This window comes from Coregonus lavaretus (assembly GCF_964263955.1).
Source record: "Coregonus lavaretus genome assembly, chromosome: 30".
Lineage (NCBI taxonomy): Eukaryota > Metazoa > Chordata > Actinopteri > Salmoniformes > Salmonidae > Coregonus > Coregonus lavaretus.
Window position 1 is genome coordinate 25819016 of NC_140017.1, and position 14161 is coordinate 25833176.

Here is a 14161-nt window from a genome sequence, read left to right on the forward strand (position 1 = left end):
GGGAGAGATGAGTCACGATCAGTCTATGAAAGCATTGTGTCATAGGTTTTATTAAACCTATTTTCAATGCTGTACTGTCAACTATATCTACACCAACAGTTACTTAACCAACGGTTATAGTAAAGTGCATTAAAAAGTAACTTTTTTAAAGTAAGGAGACCGAGAGTGCAGGGGTTCCCAAACCTTATTTTTCCTGAAGGTCTTCCAATTCACAAATGTATGGGGAATTTATTTTAAAATAATTTGTACTATTATAAAATGGCACACAAACAAGTACAGTGCCCATCCTAATTCATTAGTGCTGCCTCTGATTGGTTTGCTAAACTAATGCAATGCCCCAGGCACCACGGCATATATGAGAGGGGCTGGCGTGAAAAGATTTCAGCCACCAATATTAAACAGAGTGGTTTCTGGTATTGTGCTGGCAGCTCATGTTCTACAGCTCAAGGGTTATAAAGGCAGTCTGCGGAGGTAAAGTCCTCACTCGTCAAATGTTCAGAGATGATCCCAGGGAGGGACATCATATTCTGGGTAATCTCCTGCTAACCCCCTCCTTACCTCGCCTTGGCTGGAGAAAGTAGAGAGTAGAGAAGAATCTGGACAGAAACACTTCTCACCATTCACAATGATCTCTATGGAAAACTCAAACTACTTGACAGTGCTCCTGTACATTTAGCTGGTGTGCATGTTGAATAAATGAACTGTAAGAAGAAAGAGGGTAAATGTTGAGAATCCTGTACAGTTGAATGACATCTCCAGAGCCCCATGGTTTAACCACTGGTCCAGATGTACAGGCTCAGTGGCTAGAGGAGCACTAAGTCCTCCCCACGCAGGGTTCCCACAGTCCCCCGTTCAGCTGCAGGCTCTATATTGTCTTAAAGAATAGCATGTATACAGAGCCAAAGATAGGCCACCAGTCATGCTGCCTGCTACCACATAGAACTCTGTAAAGCCTGTGTTTGTATGCAGCAAGGATGCTAGCCCACCACAGCATATCCACTATCAACCAGCTAAACTGATCCTACTCCAGGGAAGGACCTTTCATAAACAATGAATGAGTCAATCTGAGTTTAGCTGGCACTAAGAAAAAGGAATGGATGGAACTCTTGACCTCGACTTTTCTCTCCCCTGCTTTGTTTTGTGAGGCTATTTAATTGTCAATGACTAAAGCTGAAATATATTGGAGTGAAACTAGAGAAAGTATGCTGTCTTACTGTAAGTGCACATTGATACTTTCACTGTTTTTATTCATGTGTTCTCATGTTTCATCACTGTCTTATGGAGTGGTTTGGCTTCTTCATCTTCCAAAAGTATGGTGGCGGTGTCTTCAAGCTGTGCATGTAATCTTCAGTGCAACCAAACATCAGCAAATGTTCTACAAAATGTCAAACTGTCTTTACTGTCACAACAATGCGTAACAAGATTATAAACCGTAATACATGCTAGTTTGAGAAAATAATGGTTAACAGTATCTTACAAGCTAAGTCCTATCTGTTAGAAAATATAGCCATGTTAAGTGTTACCAACCACACCGAGGCGAGGCTACATGGTGTCACTAAATAGTGTTGAAGCCTGAATATGTCAGTGAGTTAATGGGCTACATTGGAAGTGAGAAGTCTTCCACGTTCTGATGTTGAAACGATACAGTGTCTAACTTTGGCACTCCTCATTGTACTGCTGAAGCACTGCCAAAGATAGCTCTGCAGACAGACAGACAGGCAGGCAGTCAGGCAGACCAGAGTGTGACATTATTATGCTAATTCTCCTGGTGCTGAAACAGAAGCAAGAAGACGTGAATGATTCAGCTGTTCACGGCTTTGACTTAGTGACTCCTCCAGATACATACAGTACCAGTCAAAAGTTTGGACACAGCTACTCATTCAAGGGTTTTTCTTAATTTTTTACTATTTTCTACATTGTAGAATAATAGTGAAGACATCAAAACTATGAAATGACACATATGGAATCATGTAGTAACCAAAAAAGTGTTGAACAAATCAAAATATATTATATATTTGAGATTCTTCAAAGTAGCCACCCTTTGCCTTGATGACAGCTTTGCACACTCTTGGCATTATCTCAACCAGCTTCATGAGGTAGTGACCTGGAAGGCATTTCAATTAACAGGTGTGCCTTCTTAAAAGTTAATTTGTGGAATTTATTTCCTTATTAATGTGATTGAGCCAATCAGTTGTGTTGTGACAAGGTAGGGGTGGTATACAGAAGATAGCCTTATTTGGTAAAAGACCAAGTCCATATTATGGCAAGAGCAGCCCAAATAAGCAAAGAGAAATGACAGTCCATCATTACTTAAAGGTATGAAGGTCAGTCAATCCGGAAAATTTCAAGAACTTTGAAAGTTTCTTCAAGTGCAAGCAAAACCGCCAAGCGCTATGATGAAACTGGACCGCCACAGGAAAGGAAGACCTAGAGTTACCTCTGCTGCAGAGGATAAGTTCATTAGAGTTACCAGCCTCAGAAATTGCAGCCCAAATAAATGCTTCACAGAGTTCAAGTAACAGACACATCTCAACATCAACTGTTCAGAGGAGACTGCGTGAATCGGGCCTTCATGATCAAATTGCTGTAAAGAAACCACTACTAAAGGACACAAATAATAAGAAGAGACTTGCTTGGGCCAAGAAACACGAGCAATGGACATTAGACCGGTGGAAATCTGTCCTTTGGTCTGATGAGTCCAAATTTGAGATTTTTGGTTCCAACCACCGTGTCTATGTGAGACGCAGAGTAGGTGAACGGATGATCTCCGCATGTGTGGTTCCCACCGTGAAGCATGGAGGAGGAGGTGTGATGGTGTGGGGGTGCTTTGCTGGTGATACTGTCTGTGATTTATTTAGAATTCAAGGCACACTTAACCAGCATGGCTACCACAGCATTCTGCAGCGATATGCCATCCCATCTGGTTTGCACTTAATGGGACTATCATTTGTTTTTCAACAGGACAATGACCCAACACACCTCCAGGCTGTGTAAGGGCTATTTGACACAGAAGGAGAGTGATAGAGTGCTGCATCAGATAACCTGGCCTCCACAGTCACCTGACCTCAACCCAATTGAGATGGTTTGGGATGAGTTGGACCGCAGAGTGAAGGTAAAGCAGCCAACAAGTGATCAGCATATGTGGGAACTCCTTCAAGACTGTTGGAAAAGCATTCCAGGTGCAGCTGGTTGAGAGAATGCCAAGAGTGTGCAAAGCTGTCATCAAGGCAAAGGGTGGCTACTTTGAAGAATCTCAAATACAAAATATGTTTTGATTTGTTTAACACTTTTTTGGGTACTACATGATTCCATATGTGTTATTTCATAGTTTTGATGTCTTCACTATTATTCTACAATGTAGAAAATAGTAAAAATAAAGAAAAACCTTTGAATGAGTAGGTGTGTCCAAACTTTTGACTGGTACTGTACACCCACATGGTTTAGCACCTTAGAAATCAGATGGCACCTTATGATAATGTATGCATTTAGGGCTGAAGTAAAGTCATACTAGTGTATTATGAAATATACTGTATATGAAAGAGAGGTGAATGGTAGAGGCAATAGGTCGGTTTCCACTGCATAGTGATTAACATGAATTAATGCACACTAACTGTCTGAGTCAATAGTGTTAGAGCTAGGCTTGAATCAGAATACACATGTTGCATTCTGATTCAAGCCTGGCTCTAACACTATTGACTCAGACAGTTAATGTGTGTTAATTCATTGTTCATCAAACATTAAGGCATTTGTTAAACATTTAATGCAAACACTTAACACTTGTATATCATTAGCCTTTGAGGCTTAACATTAAATGCTTATTTAATATGCAAATGAGCTTTGGCTCAGATTAGCAGATTGGTTCCCTTTGTAATGGGTGTGCTTGCTTCCTTGATTTAGCAACAACAACAACAAAAAAATAGATATGTGTGGAGAAAATGAGCCACTAACTTCATTCTCTACAATAGTCCATTCTAATTGGTCCCTAGGGGTGTATGGGTGTTACTGTGCCAGTATGGGGATGTTCAGAGAGTATCATACTAAATAAAGATGGTTTTCTCATATGGCCTGATTTTAACTTGAAATATGGATACTTTAAAACTATGGATACTTTTTCTCAGATCTTGAGGAACTGAAGTTGTGATGTTAGAAGAGCATATTTTGGAATGTTTTAGGTAAAAAAGGAAAACAGGCACAGATGGATTCAATATTCCTCAAAACCATTGATGAACCCTTTCAAAATTCTTAGGTTGACATGCAGGGCATTAGAATGTCTATCCAGAAGTGGTTTATTAGTTTGTCTACCTGCTGACCCTCCAAAGGGTAACAATATATGGCATTGGAAGTTCAGGGAACTCAGTTCCTCTAATATTCTTTCTGAGGAGGTTAGAGTCTTGGTTATGTTGTCCACCAGAACATGTGGTATAGTAGCTAATGTTAGAGAAGGGCAGAGCACTGGAACATATTTTCCATTAGCTTGTCAATCACTTTTCTTAGCCATGACCTTCCACAGAAAAACAGCTTTAAAAGAACTAGGTAGAAGCAGGTGCATTCACTATGTCCTTTTGTGTGTAGTCAAGAAGCTTGTTTTGTCAATCCAAAGTTTTCCCAACTACATTTTTGCTAACATCCCAATGTCCGGAGTTCACAGTCAACTCTCCATTCACAGATTTGATGTGTTGCCATCAGTCCTTCACCTGTATTTTCACACTTCTATAAAATGTAATGGTTGAGTCTGCGAATCTTCACTGCTTTGTTCAGAATTGATAAAGCAAGTCTGTCTCTGAATCTCTATTGTGCTGAAGAAGGTTGAAGCATTGCAATTGTATTGAGGACAATGCTCATATTTTTCAGCAGTGCAGTTGGAGATTTTTAGATGACCCTGTCTAGAATAAGAACTCTTTTTTTTAATGAAAACATACATTATAACTTGTTGTGTTCATTTTCCTTCCAAACAACACATTAAGGATTGACCTCACAGCCCTAAGTGATGCCTGCGCTCTATGAACTGACCTCAACAAAGACACTTTCAAATCTAAGGCTCAATGGAGTTCAGTCCAGCCTGCGTTGCCATATTTATCCTGTACAGATGTAGGATCTTAATTTGAGCCAGTTTGCTACAGCAGGAAGATAATCCTGCAGCAACAGGAACTTTGAATTATTATGTGGATTATAATTAATGGACATTTTTGTAGGTTGATAAATCAAGTCAGAAATGTCAAAGTTGAAATTACAAACTTCAGAAACCTTTTTAAACCTCAAATACGCTACAGGTTTTACATTTCCTGCATTGCAGGAAAGTTCCCCTGCAACAGGGTAATCAAATTAAGATTCTACATCTGTAGCTCTTTTTCACAAAAACATACAGTTTAAAAAGCTTCTGCTACTACCAAGTAGACTCTGCTACTACCAAGTAGACTCTGCTACACCAAGTAGACTCTGCTACTACCAAGTAGACTCTGCTACTACCAAGTAGACTCTACTACTACCAAGTAGAATCTGCTACAAGGTAGATGCTTCCAGTCTTCTTCAGGAGTGTGTGAGAGCAGGCCACATACTCCACAAACACATTGCTATGGAGGGTGAGATTGAATTTGGCCCCTTGCCTGATATGTTATGAGCTTTTTCCATCAATTCACAAGAGTCATCATTGCAATTAAATGTGTGTAATTACATCTGTAAATCCACAGTGTGCATACAAGCCACCTGCCTGTTTTCGCAAGAGTGTGTTCCAGTATGACTAATGAAATCAATATTCCATGTAATCAAACAGGGGACAGAGATACACACAACTGATCCCCAGTTACTAAGTCAGTCATTCAGTCAGTCACTAAGTCAGTCATTCAGGCAGTCAGTCATTCAGTCAGTCACTCATTCAGGCAGTCAGTCAGTCAGTCAAGAAGTCAGTCAGTCAGTCACTAAGTCAGTCATTCAGTCAATAAGTCAGCCAGGCAGTCAGTCAGTCAGTAAGTCAGTCAGTCACTGAGCCAGTCAGTCAGTCAGTCAGTCAGTCAGTCACTAAGCCAGTCAGCCAGTCAGTCAGTCAGTCAGTCACTAAGCCAGTCAGCCAGTCAGATAGTCAGTCAGTCAGTCAGTCAGTCACTAAACCAGCCAGTCGGTTAGTCAGTCAGTCAATCAGTCAGCCAGTCAGTCAGTGTGAGGCTGCTAGAGTATTCCACCAGTGACCTGGCTATGTATAATTAGTAATTCCAGAACCGACACAGAGAGAGAGGGAACCATAAAGCATGTGGCCCCTCCACTCCAGCAGAGTACATTTCAGTGCTGTGCCGACCGACGTGGGCATCAGCCACAACTCCTCTTTATTCCCTCATAAATCCACCTGGCTGTGCACATCCTGTCAGGACTGAGGTGTGGGCATGTCACAACTCCCTCAGACACATCCTGTCAGGACCGAGGTGTGGGCATGTCACAGCTCCCCCAGCCACATCCTGTCAGGACTGAGGTGTGGGCATGTCACAGCTCCCCCAGCCACATCCTGTCAGGACCGAGGTGTGGGCATGTCACAGCTCCCCCGGCCACATCCTGTCAGGACCGAGGTGTGGGCATGTCACAGCTCCCCCGGCCACATCCTGTCAGGACCGAGGTGTGGGCATGTCACAGCTCCCCCGGCCACATCCTGTCAGGACCGAGGTGTGGGCATGTCACAGCTCCCCCAGCCACATCCTGTCAGGACCGAGGTGTGGGCATGTCACAGCTCCCCCAGCCACATCCTGTCAGGACCGAGGTGTGGGCATGTCACAGCTCCCCCAGCCACACCTGTCAGGACCGAGGTGTGGGCATGTCACAGCTCCCCCAGCCACATCCTGTCAGGACCGAGGTGTGGGCATGTCACAGCTCCCCCAGCCACATCCTGTCAGGACCGAGGTGTGGGCATGTCACAGCTCCCCAGCCAACAGCAGGACTATGTGGGAGGTAATGGCCAAATGTTAGAGCGCATCCACGTTATAAACATAATCAAAATTCTATTTAGTTTACGTGCAAGGCCATAAAGGGCATCTAATGTGGTTCTGAACTAAAAGGCAGAACTATTGAATGACTCCAGACAGGGTAACAGCATGGGACAGTTCCATTACAGATCTGTCATTCATCTAGCCATTAGACGTTTGTGACAGGTTATAGATTTTACAGTCCCCCTGCTGATATTTTGTGATACCTTTTAGATATGTTCAATGCTTTAGACGGGCCCACTTCTTTGTGTGAAAAACCCCCAGCTCCATTTCCCCCTCTGTGCGCTGTGGCAGGCTGGTTGTGCTCCCAGACGTTTGGCTGGTTCAGGTGTTAAATGGAAGACGGTGGGGGGGCGAGGTGGGGGTGAGGCGGGGCGGGCCGAGGCGAGGGAGGGGATGTGACAGGGCTCCTCGGCTCAGTCCATTCAGCGGGTTGATGTTGATTAGCATGGAGCATGGGCCCTTCCCTCTCCTCAGAGAGCATTCTGTGCTGTGCTACCAGATGTCCCTGATACTGGAAACAAACAGCTCTGCTCTGCTCGACTCATCCTGCCTGAGACACAACCAACAGCAGCAGCAGATGAGACTCTAGTCTGTGTCTACAGTATGTGAGCTCTGCCCCTGCTTGGTGGAGGTAAGTCCATTTCGAAGAGGAAATGGCATTGAAGTGTGTCTTTAGTCTCTATTCAAGTTAAGGAGGTGTCAGACATTTTAGGCTTTTCCCATCCGCATTCAGAAAGAAAGTCCTTTCTCCTAATCATAATCTTTATTCAAAACCATCCAATTTCAGTTAATGATTGGAGGGGACTGATGGGAAATGGAGTCTCTCTTTCAGGCAGTAAAGTAACTCTCTCACATCTCCTCTTCACCCCTTCATCAGTCTCAACTGACACAGGTCCCCACACTTAATCTGTAGACCTCAAGTGCCGAAAATGTGGAAAGTTTGGAGATTTAATGCCTTGCCTTGTTCTTTTGTAGCTAGCAGACGTATAAATCTCACTAAACAGTGGACAACGATACACTTTTTGATTCCTGTGGGTGAAATGTATTTCTGCGAGAGGGGACACCAGATTTATCTACGTGCTTGTGTCTACTCCCTATGATTGAGGTTCATAACTTCCTGATATTACCTCTTAAATCAGAGTGTATTTTACAGTTCCCTGGACTGTTTCTGTTTAAATTGTGGGGTATGTCAAGTATATAATTTTTTTGTAACAGTCTCTGAACATTTTACACAACCACTTTTTGGAGAGGAAAAGCTCTAGCCTCCCAGAATAGGTGGTATTTGGAAATATGATACAGTGTCATAGAGTTCGCAAGATTTCATTCTATTTGAAAGCACAGAGAACAAATGCATTGACGTTGTAGATATCCTGTTGTGAATGTCCATCGCCACACACAGACAATGACTAATCACATATAAATGACATACTGTAGATACAGACAGACGATGATTGAGGCCTCATTCACGGCAGTGCAGTATCAGTTTCAATGGCCATGGGGTGTTCATTATGTAACACATACATACACATTAGACTTGCATTTGGTAGTTTGAATAACATCATTCAGAAGTGCCCTTCAACTGTATGCAGAAAAAGTAATGAAACCGTAATGAAGTGGGCTATTCTGTTCTACAACCCATACAACCACAGTAGGAAGGGAAGAGAAGGTGTGACTGAGTGGGTGGAGGTTAATCTTATATTTGAATGTTGATTGGAACTGAAAACACTGTCTTCACTCCACTGCTTCATGTTGTTCAATGCGTTGTTGTCCTTCATTGTTGAACAACACACCCTGTAACAGAATAGCTCTAATAGAATTTCATTGAATATGACAGTAGTCACTCTGAATTGAGTCGCAGCTACCTCCCTGAATGGGTCAGTCTTTGACCATGGACGTCTATGATAGATTCTATGTAGAAGTTGTCAAATGTAGTCTTGCTACATCCCTGTATTTCTGGTAGCATATGTTACCCGATTTCTTAAAGCATTTGGGACTTTGAATACACTGTAAATTACTATGCTACTGCCAGTCTCCTACTCTGTGATTTAATCAGAAGGGAGTCACTACTCTGATAGCTGTGATTGGCTCAAAGAAGGGGTCTGGGGATCATTGTTTTAAGAGGCTGTGATTGGCTTGTTTCCAGACTCCAGAGCTGGTGAGGGGGCACCACAGAAGATAGACCACGCTGTCATCGGAGGCGTGGTTGCCGTAGTGATGTTCGCTATCCTCTGTGTACTCATCGTCCTGGGGCGCTACTTCGCCAGACACAAAGGTATAAGGGCTCACCTGGATCCCATGAAGAATACATCTGGCTGTTAAAATGCTTCCACTGGCTTGAGATGAACTGGTGTACACTATCGTTGATAATTCATAGACCTAGAAGTGAACTAGCTGTAGAGATTCATTACCATTCATTTGAGTCCAACAGGAGTGTTCATTAATTTGTTTATCCGTTGCAGGCACCTACTTCACACATGAAGCCAAAGGGGCAGATGATGCTGCAGATGCAGACACGGCCATCATTAATGCAGAGGGGGGACACAACAACACGGAAGAGAAGAAGGAGTACTACATCTAATGATGAGTGGGCCAGAGAGGGTGGGGGTGGGGGGGGGTGAAGGGGGGGGTGAAGGGGGGGGGGGGGGGGTGACGAGGGATGTCGAACTGGTGCAGCTGAGGAGGAAAGATGAGAGGTGGGGAAAGGAGAAGAGAAGAGGAGAGGAGTGATGAGAACTGAAGAGGAGAGGAGTATTGGAGTGGATGAATAGTTGGAGGCTTCATTGCTTCGTCGTTGGATTCTCCCATCCAACCTCTCCTGGACTGCTGGGGCCCATTCTGTACAGTTCAATTATTTTACAGACAATTTTGTGCCTTGTTCTATTTCTTTCATAATTGTTGTTTTCTTTTCCCCCTCAAGCCTGTCGACTCCACCAGATCATTTTTGCTGCAGTTAGCTTTCAGAGGTGATTGAATGACACGGCACTTCTTCTCTAGTTGTCCTGCAGCTCTATCTTAGCTTGTGTACCAGGCTTTTAGAAGCACTCTCTCTCTCACTCTCTCTATGCTGTGTACTGTAGAAGCAGCCAACAACACATTTTAGTAATTTCCAGACCATCTGAAACCTATTGTAAACAGCTCTCATCAATATCAAACTGTACTGTTCCTCTTAACTCAAGCATATCTATCACCTCTCCTGCTCAATCAGACATTCTGAAACATCACTTTTATTTTATTTCTGCGGTTAAAAGACTGACTGGAGTTTCTGCCATGGTCATAAGCCTTGTGTTGTCTGTCAGACGTGGGTCGGTGCAACAGGCTGTTGTGTTGTTTCAACATTATGATACGATAGAGAATTCACGGGGTAGCCCCAACCAGGACTCAAACCCGGGTCCAGGGACTGTCAAACCAACACCTTAACTGTTATGCCAAGAGGTCCAATACCCTTGATGAGGTCACTAGGTGTTGGGTTAAAGTCGCTACACAATGGTGTACTCTGGGTCATCATACTCATACCCTTTATCTAGTCTATTGACTCGGGTTGCTATTGAGAGGAATATATCTCAATATGAAAGGGAAGAAAATATGTTACTTATACTTTAGATTTAAGATGTTTTAATTGTAATGATGTTTAATTAAAACATATTTTAAGTCTCTATTTTCCAAACTGTAGCCAGGACACAAGGAGTTCTGGATGGATTATTTGGACTGCCATTGTATATTTTATGGATATTATGATACACTTTTTTTTTGCATGATTTACTGTTTGTTTTGTTAAAATGTTTTGTTTTCAAATTAGAAAAAGTAACACAAAACAAATGTTTATTGCTCAATGAGCATTCCTAATGGTGTCTGTGAATAATAAGTTATTGAAGATCCCCGATAAGTTTTGAATGGGGAATGACTAGCACGGTTTCCATTTCTGCCATGTTTCAGCTTTTGAAGTAAATGTACAGATTGCTGTGGAATCCCTGTAATGCATATTGAAGTTCCTGCTTTTATCTTTCCATGGTGCATTAGTCAATGGATTTATTGGATATAACAGTGTGATAGACAAAATGACTCCAAACACATTAATAAAAAAGGACAGCCACTGCCTTAAACAATATGATTATACTTTGCTTTTGAATATATCATAATAATGAAGAAAAAAGAGTGAAGGACTAAATTCAGTGCCTTCCTTTATTTAAAGGGTACACAGTACAATGTCAACAGTGTCATACCGAATATATCTTAGTATATGAATCTCTCTGTACCTTACACCAGTAGTGGTAGTATCACTCTCTATTCACATGTAACTCATAAATCAGACAGTACTAAGAACTGGAATAACAAGCTAGAGTTATTTTCAGGTTGGATAAATAATTGGAATCATAACTGAATGATATGGCAGCTTCTATTGAAAAGCAGCTCCTCATCACAAACAAGCTAAGTAGTATTAATTATTTTATTGACGGGTGTTCTATTTCTGTCCGTTGAAAATTTATAAGGTAGCCAAAATAGTTTATTTAATTTATTTGCTAAATCAATTTTGGTTGTATTTATATGGTTATTGTATGAGGTTATGTGCTGTAATTGTGGCCAAGGCTCACCACACTTTTAGGAAAGGTAAAACAAGCGAAACAGCCCTGGAAATCTGATGTTTATTTAATTGAATTGCTTGAGGGTGATGCAGAACATAACCGATACCAGTATAACAAATTAAAATGTGCAAATCAATATTAATCTCAAAGCGTAGTAGAAAGAGGCACTACTAAGGTACACAATAGTAAATGTTGGTAGACAGAACGTGCTCTTTGGTCAAAGGGGTGAATTGGTCATCAAAAAGAAAGGAGGACCAAGGCACTCTTCATATAATTAATTAAAATGCCTTTATTTGTATGGCATGTTCAATAGAAACAAAAAAAAATTTTATCCAACGCGTTTCGGCTGCATGGCCTTCGTCAGGGAAGGCCATGCAGCGGAAACGCGTCAAAAAAAAAAAAAAACTTGTTAATCAATGTTTTATTCTGGATACAATTGAAATTATCGCTGTAGGGATTCAAATGAAGTGTTGTTTTTATTTTAAGTATACACTCAGAGGCCAGTTTATTAGGTACAACACCCCATTCATAAAAATGGTTCGCTCCTACAGACAGTGAGTCACGTGGCCGTGGCTCGCTACAGTATATACAGTTGGCAGACAGATATCGAGGCATTCAGTTACTGTTCGATTGAACGTTAGAATGGGAAAAACGTGTGACCTAAGCGACTTTGAGCGTGGTATGATCGTCGGTGCCAGGCGCGCCATTCCAGTATCTCAGAAACGGCCAGCCTCCTGGGCTTTTCATGCACAACAGTGTCTAGGGTTCACAGATAATTGTGCGACAAACAAAAAACATAAAGTCAGCGGCAGTCCCCTTGGCGAAAACAGCTCATTGATGAGAGGTCGAAGGAGAATGGCAAGAATCGTGCACGCTAACAGGCGGGCCACAAACAGGCAAATAACGGCGCAGTACAACAGTGGTTTGCAGAACGTCCATCTCGGAATGCACAACACGTCGGTCCTTGTCACAGATGGGCTATTGCAGCAGATGACCACACTTGTCACAGATGGGCTATTGCAGCAGATGACCACACTGAGTTCCATTCCTATCAGCTAAAAACAAGAAGAAGCGCCTCCAGTGGGCACGCGATCACCAACACTGGACAATTGAGGAGTGGAAAAACATCGCCAGGTCCGACGAAATCCCAGTTGCGTCATGCTGATGGCAGTCAGGATTGTGTGTAAGCAGTATGAATCCACGGCCCCATCCTGCCTGGTGTCAACGGTACAGGCTGGTGGCGGTGGTGTAATGGTGTGGAGAATGTTTTCCTGGCACACGTTATGGCCCTTGATACCAATTGAGTAATGTTTCCATGCCCCAAATAATTCAGGCTGTTTTGGAGGCAAAGGGGGGTCCAACCCAGTACTAGATGAGTGTACCTAATAAATTGGCCATTGAGTGTATTTGATATGTATGTGTTTCCACTTTCTCAGGTTCATGTTGAATCTTGTGTTTTTCATTTCAGGTGAAATGCAAAGTGAAGGCCCCCCAAGAATACTACACATTTCAGAAAGTTAGAAAATCAAAAGATATATATTTTTTTCTCAGTTGTATATGTTTGTGTTCTTAATATATGGTGCACTGTTAAATGTTAAATATTATTTTGTATAGACCTAGTTCACAAAGAAAGAACTAGATTTGTTAATCAGACAATATCACTTGTACAGTCAGTGTCCACTAAAATAGAAGGGTGGTTATTGATAAATCCTTATATCTACAGACATAAAGAACAAGTAATCACCAAACAAAATGGAGACTAAGGGCTCTATTCAATCTGTATCGCTGATCGCGTTACAGATTGTGCAATAGAAATGTAAAGATAATATCCGATTGAGCTGACATATACAGCGTTTACTGTGAATGCAGTCTCCGCTAACGCAGGAACATTGCCTTTAAATTTCAATCATGATGTAATGCTGAACTTAGGCGATACGGATTGAGTAGAGACTTAAATAGCATCTATTTACTCTCTAATGGTGTATTAGCATCCTGAGTATGATGCATGTCAGTCACATTTTCAGATTGGTTTTAAAAAAACAGGTGGCATATTTGCAGTGGTTAAGTTTTCTGATTAACCCCCAACATTTCTTGGATGTTTGGATGGAGAATATGTTTGATGCCTAGAACGTTTGGTTGTTCATTGCTCTAGTTAGTTGTTTTGAGGTCAAATCTGTAGTCTCTCTGTACCTGGGCAACATTTATGTGTAGTAAAGAAAGGTTTCCTCATGTTCCCATACATATTTTGTATTGGTTCATAAAACATTTTTACAAAAAAAAATCTGAAGAGTACTTGTCTTAATAAAAAGATATCAATGTTAAATGGGCTGTATTGTCTTTTACCTGATATTCCTATTGTCAAGTACTTTCTAATACGGTTCAAGCCATTAAGGTAGTTACCATCCTATCTGCTCTGTGACAGCAGTCAATCCCTTGGTCCTGCACTGTTACTCCTGGTGTGGATATAGATTTTGTATTAATACTTTGCTTCAAAACCCTCTATTCAACTCTACCTCTAGATCCAGAGCTTTTGATATTTCTTAAATATTTTACTCCCCAGTTTGGCCTCTCAATTGAAACTGAGCAGTGTATTAATCTCCATGAGCTGTGATG

At 41.9% G+C, this 14161-nt stretch overlaps 1 protein-coding gene across 1 annotated transcript in view; it reads left to right on the forward strand.

The window, feature by feature from the left end:
- The window catches only part of LOC311105670 (cell adhesion molecule 1-like), a gene marked incomplete at both ends in the record, with an annotated part of 135695 nt that extends 126149 nt beyond the window's left edge, over window positions 1–9546 (forward strand). Inside the window, 2 exons of the mRNA XM_084147885.1 lie at window positions 9112–9240; window positions 9428–9546. Coding sequence (XP_084004011.1) covers window positions 9112–9240; window positions 9428–9546 — 248 coding nt within the window. The remainder of the gene's footprint in view (window positions 1–9111; window positions 9241–9427) is intronic.
- Between the last annotated feature and the right edge of the window lie 4615 nt (window positions 9547–14161).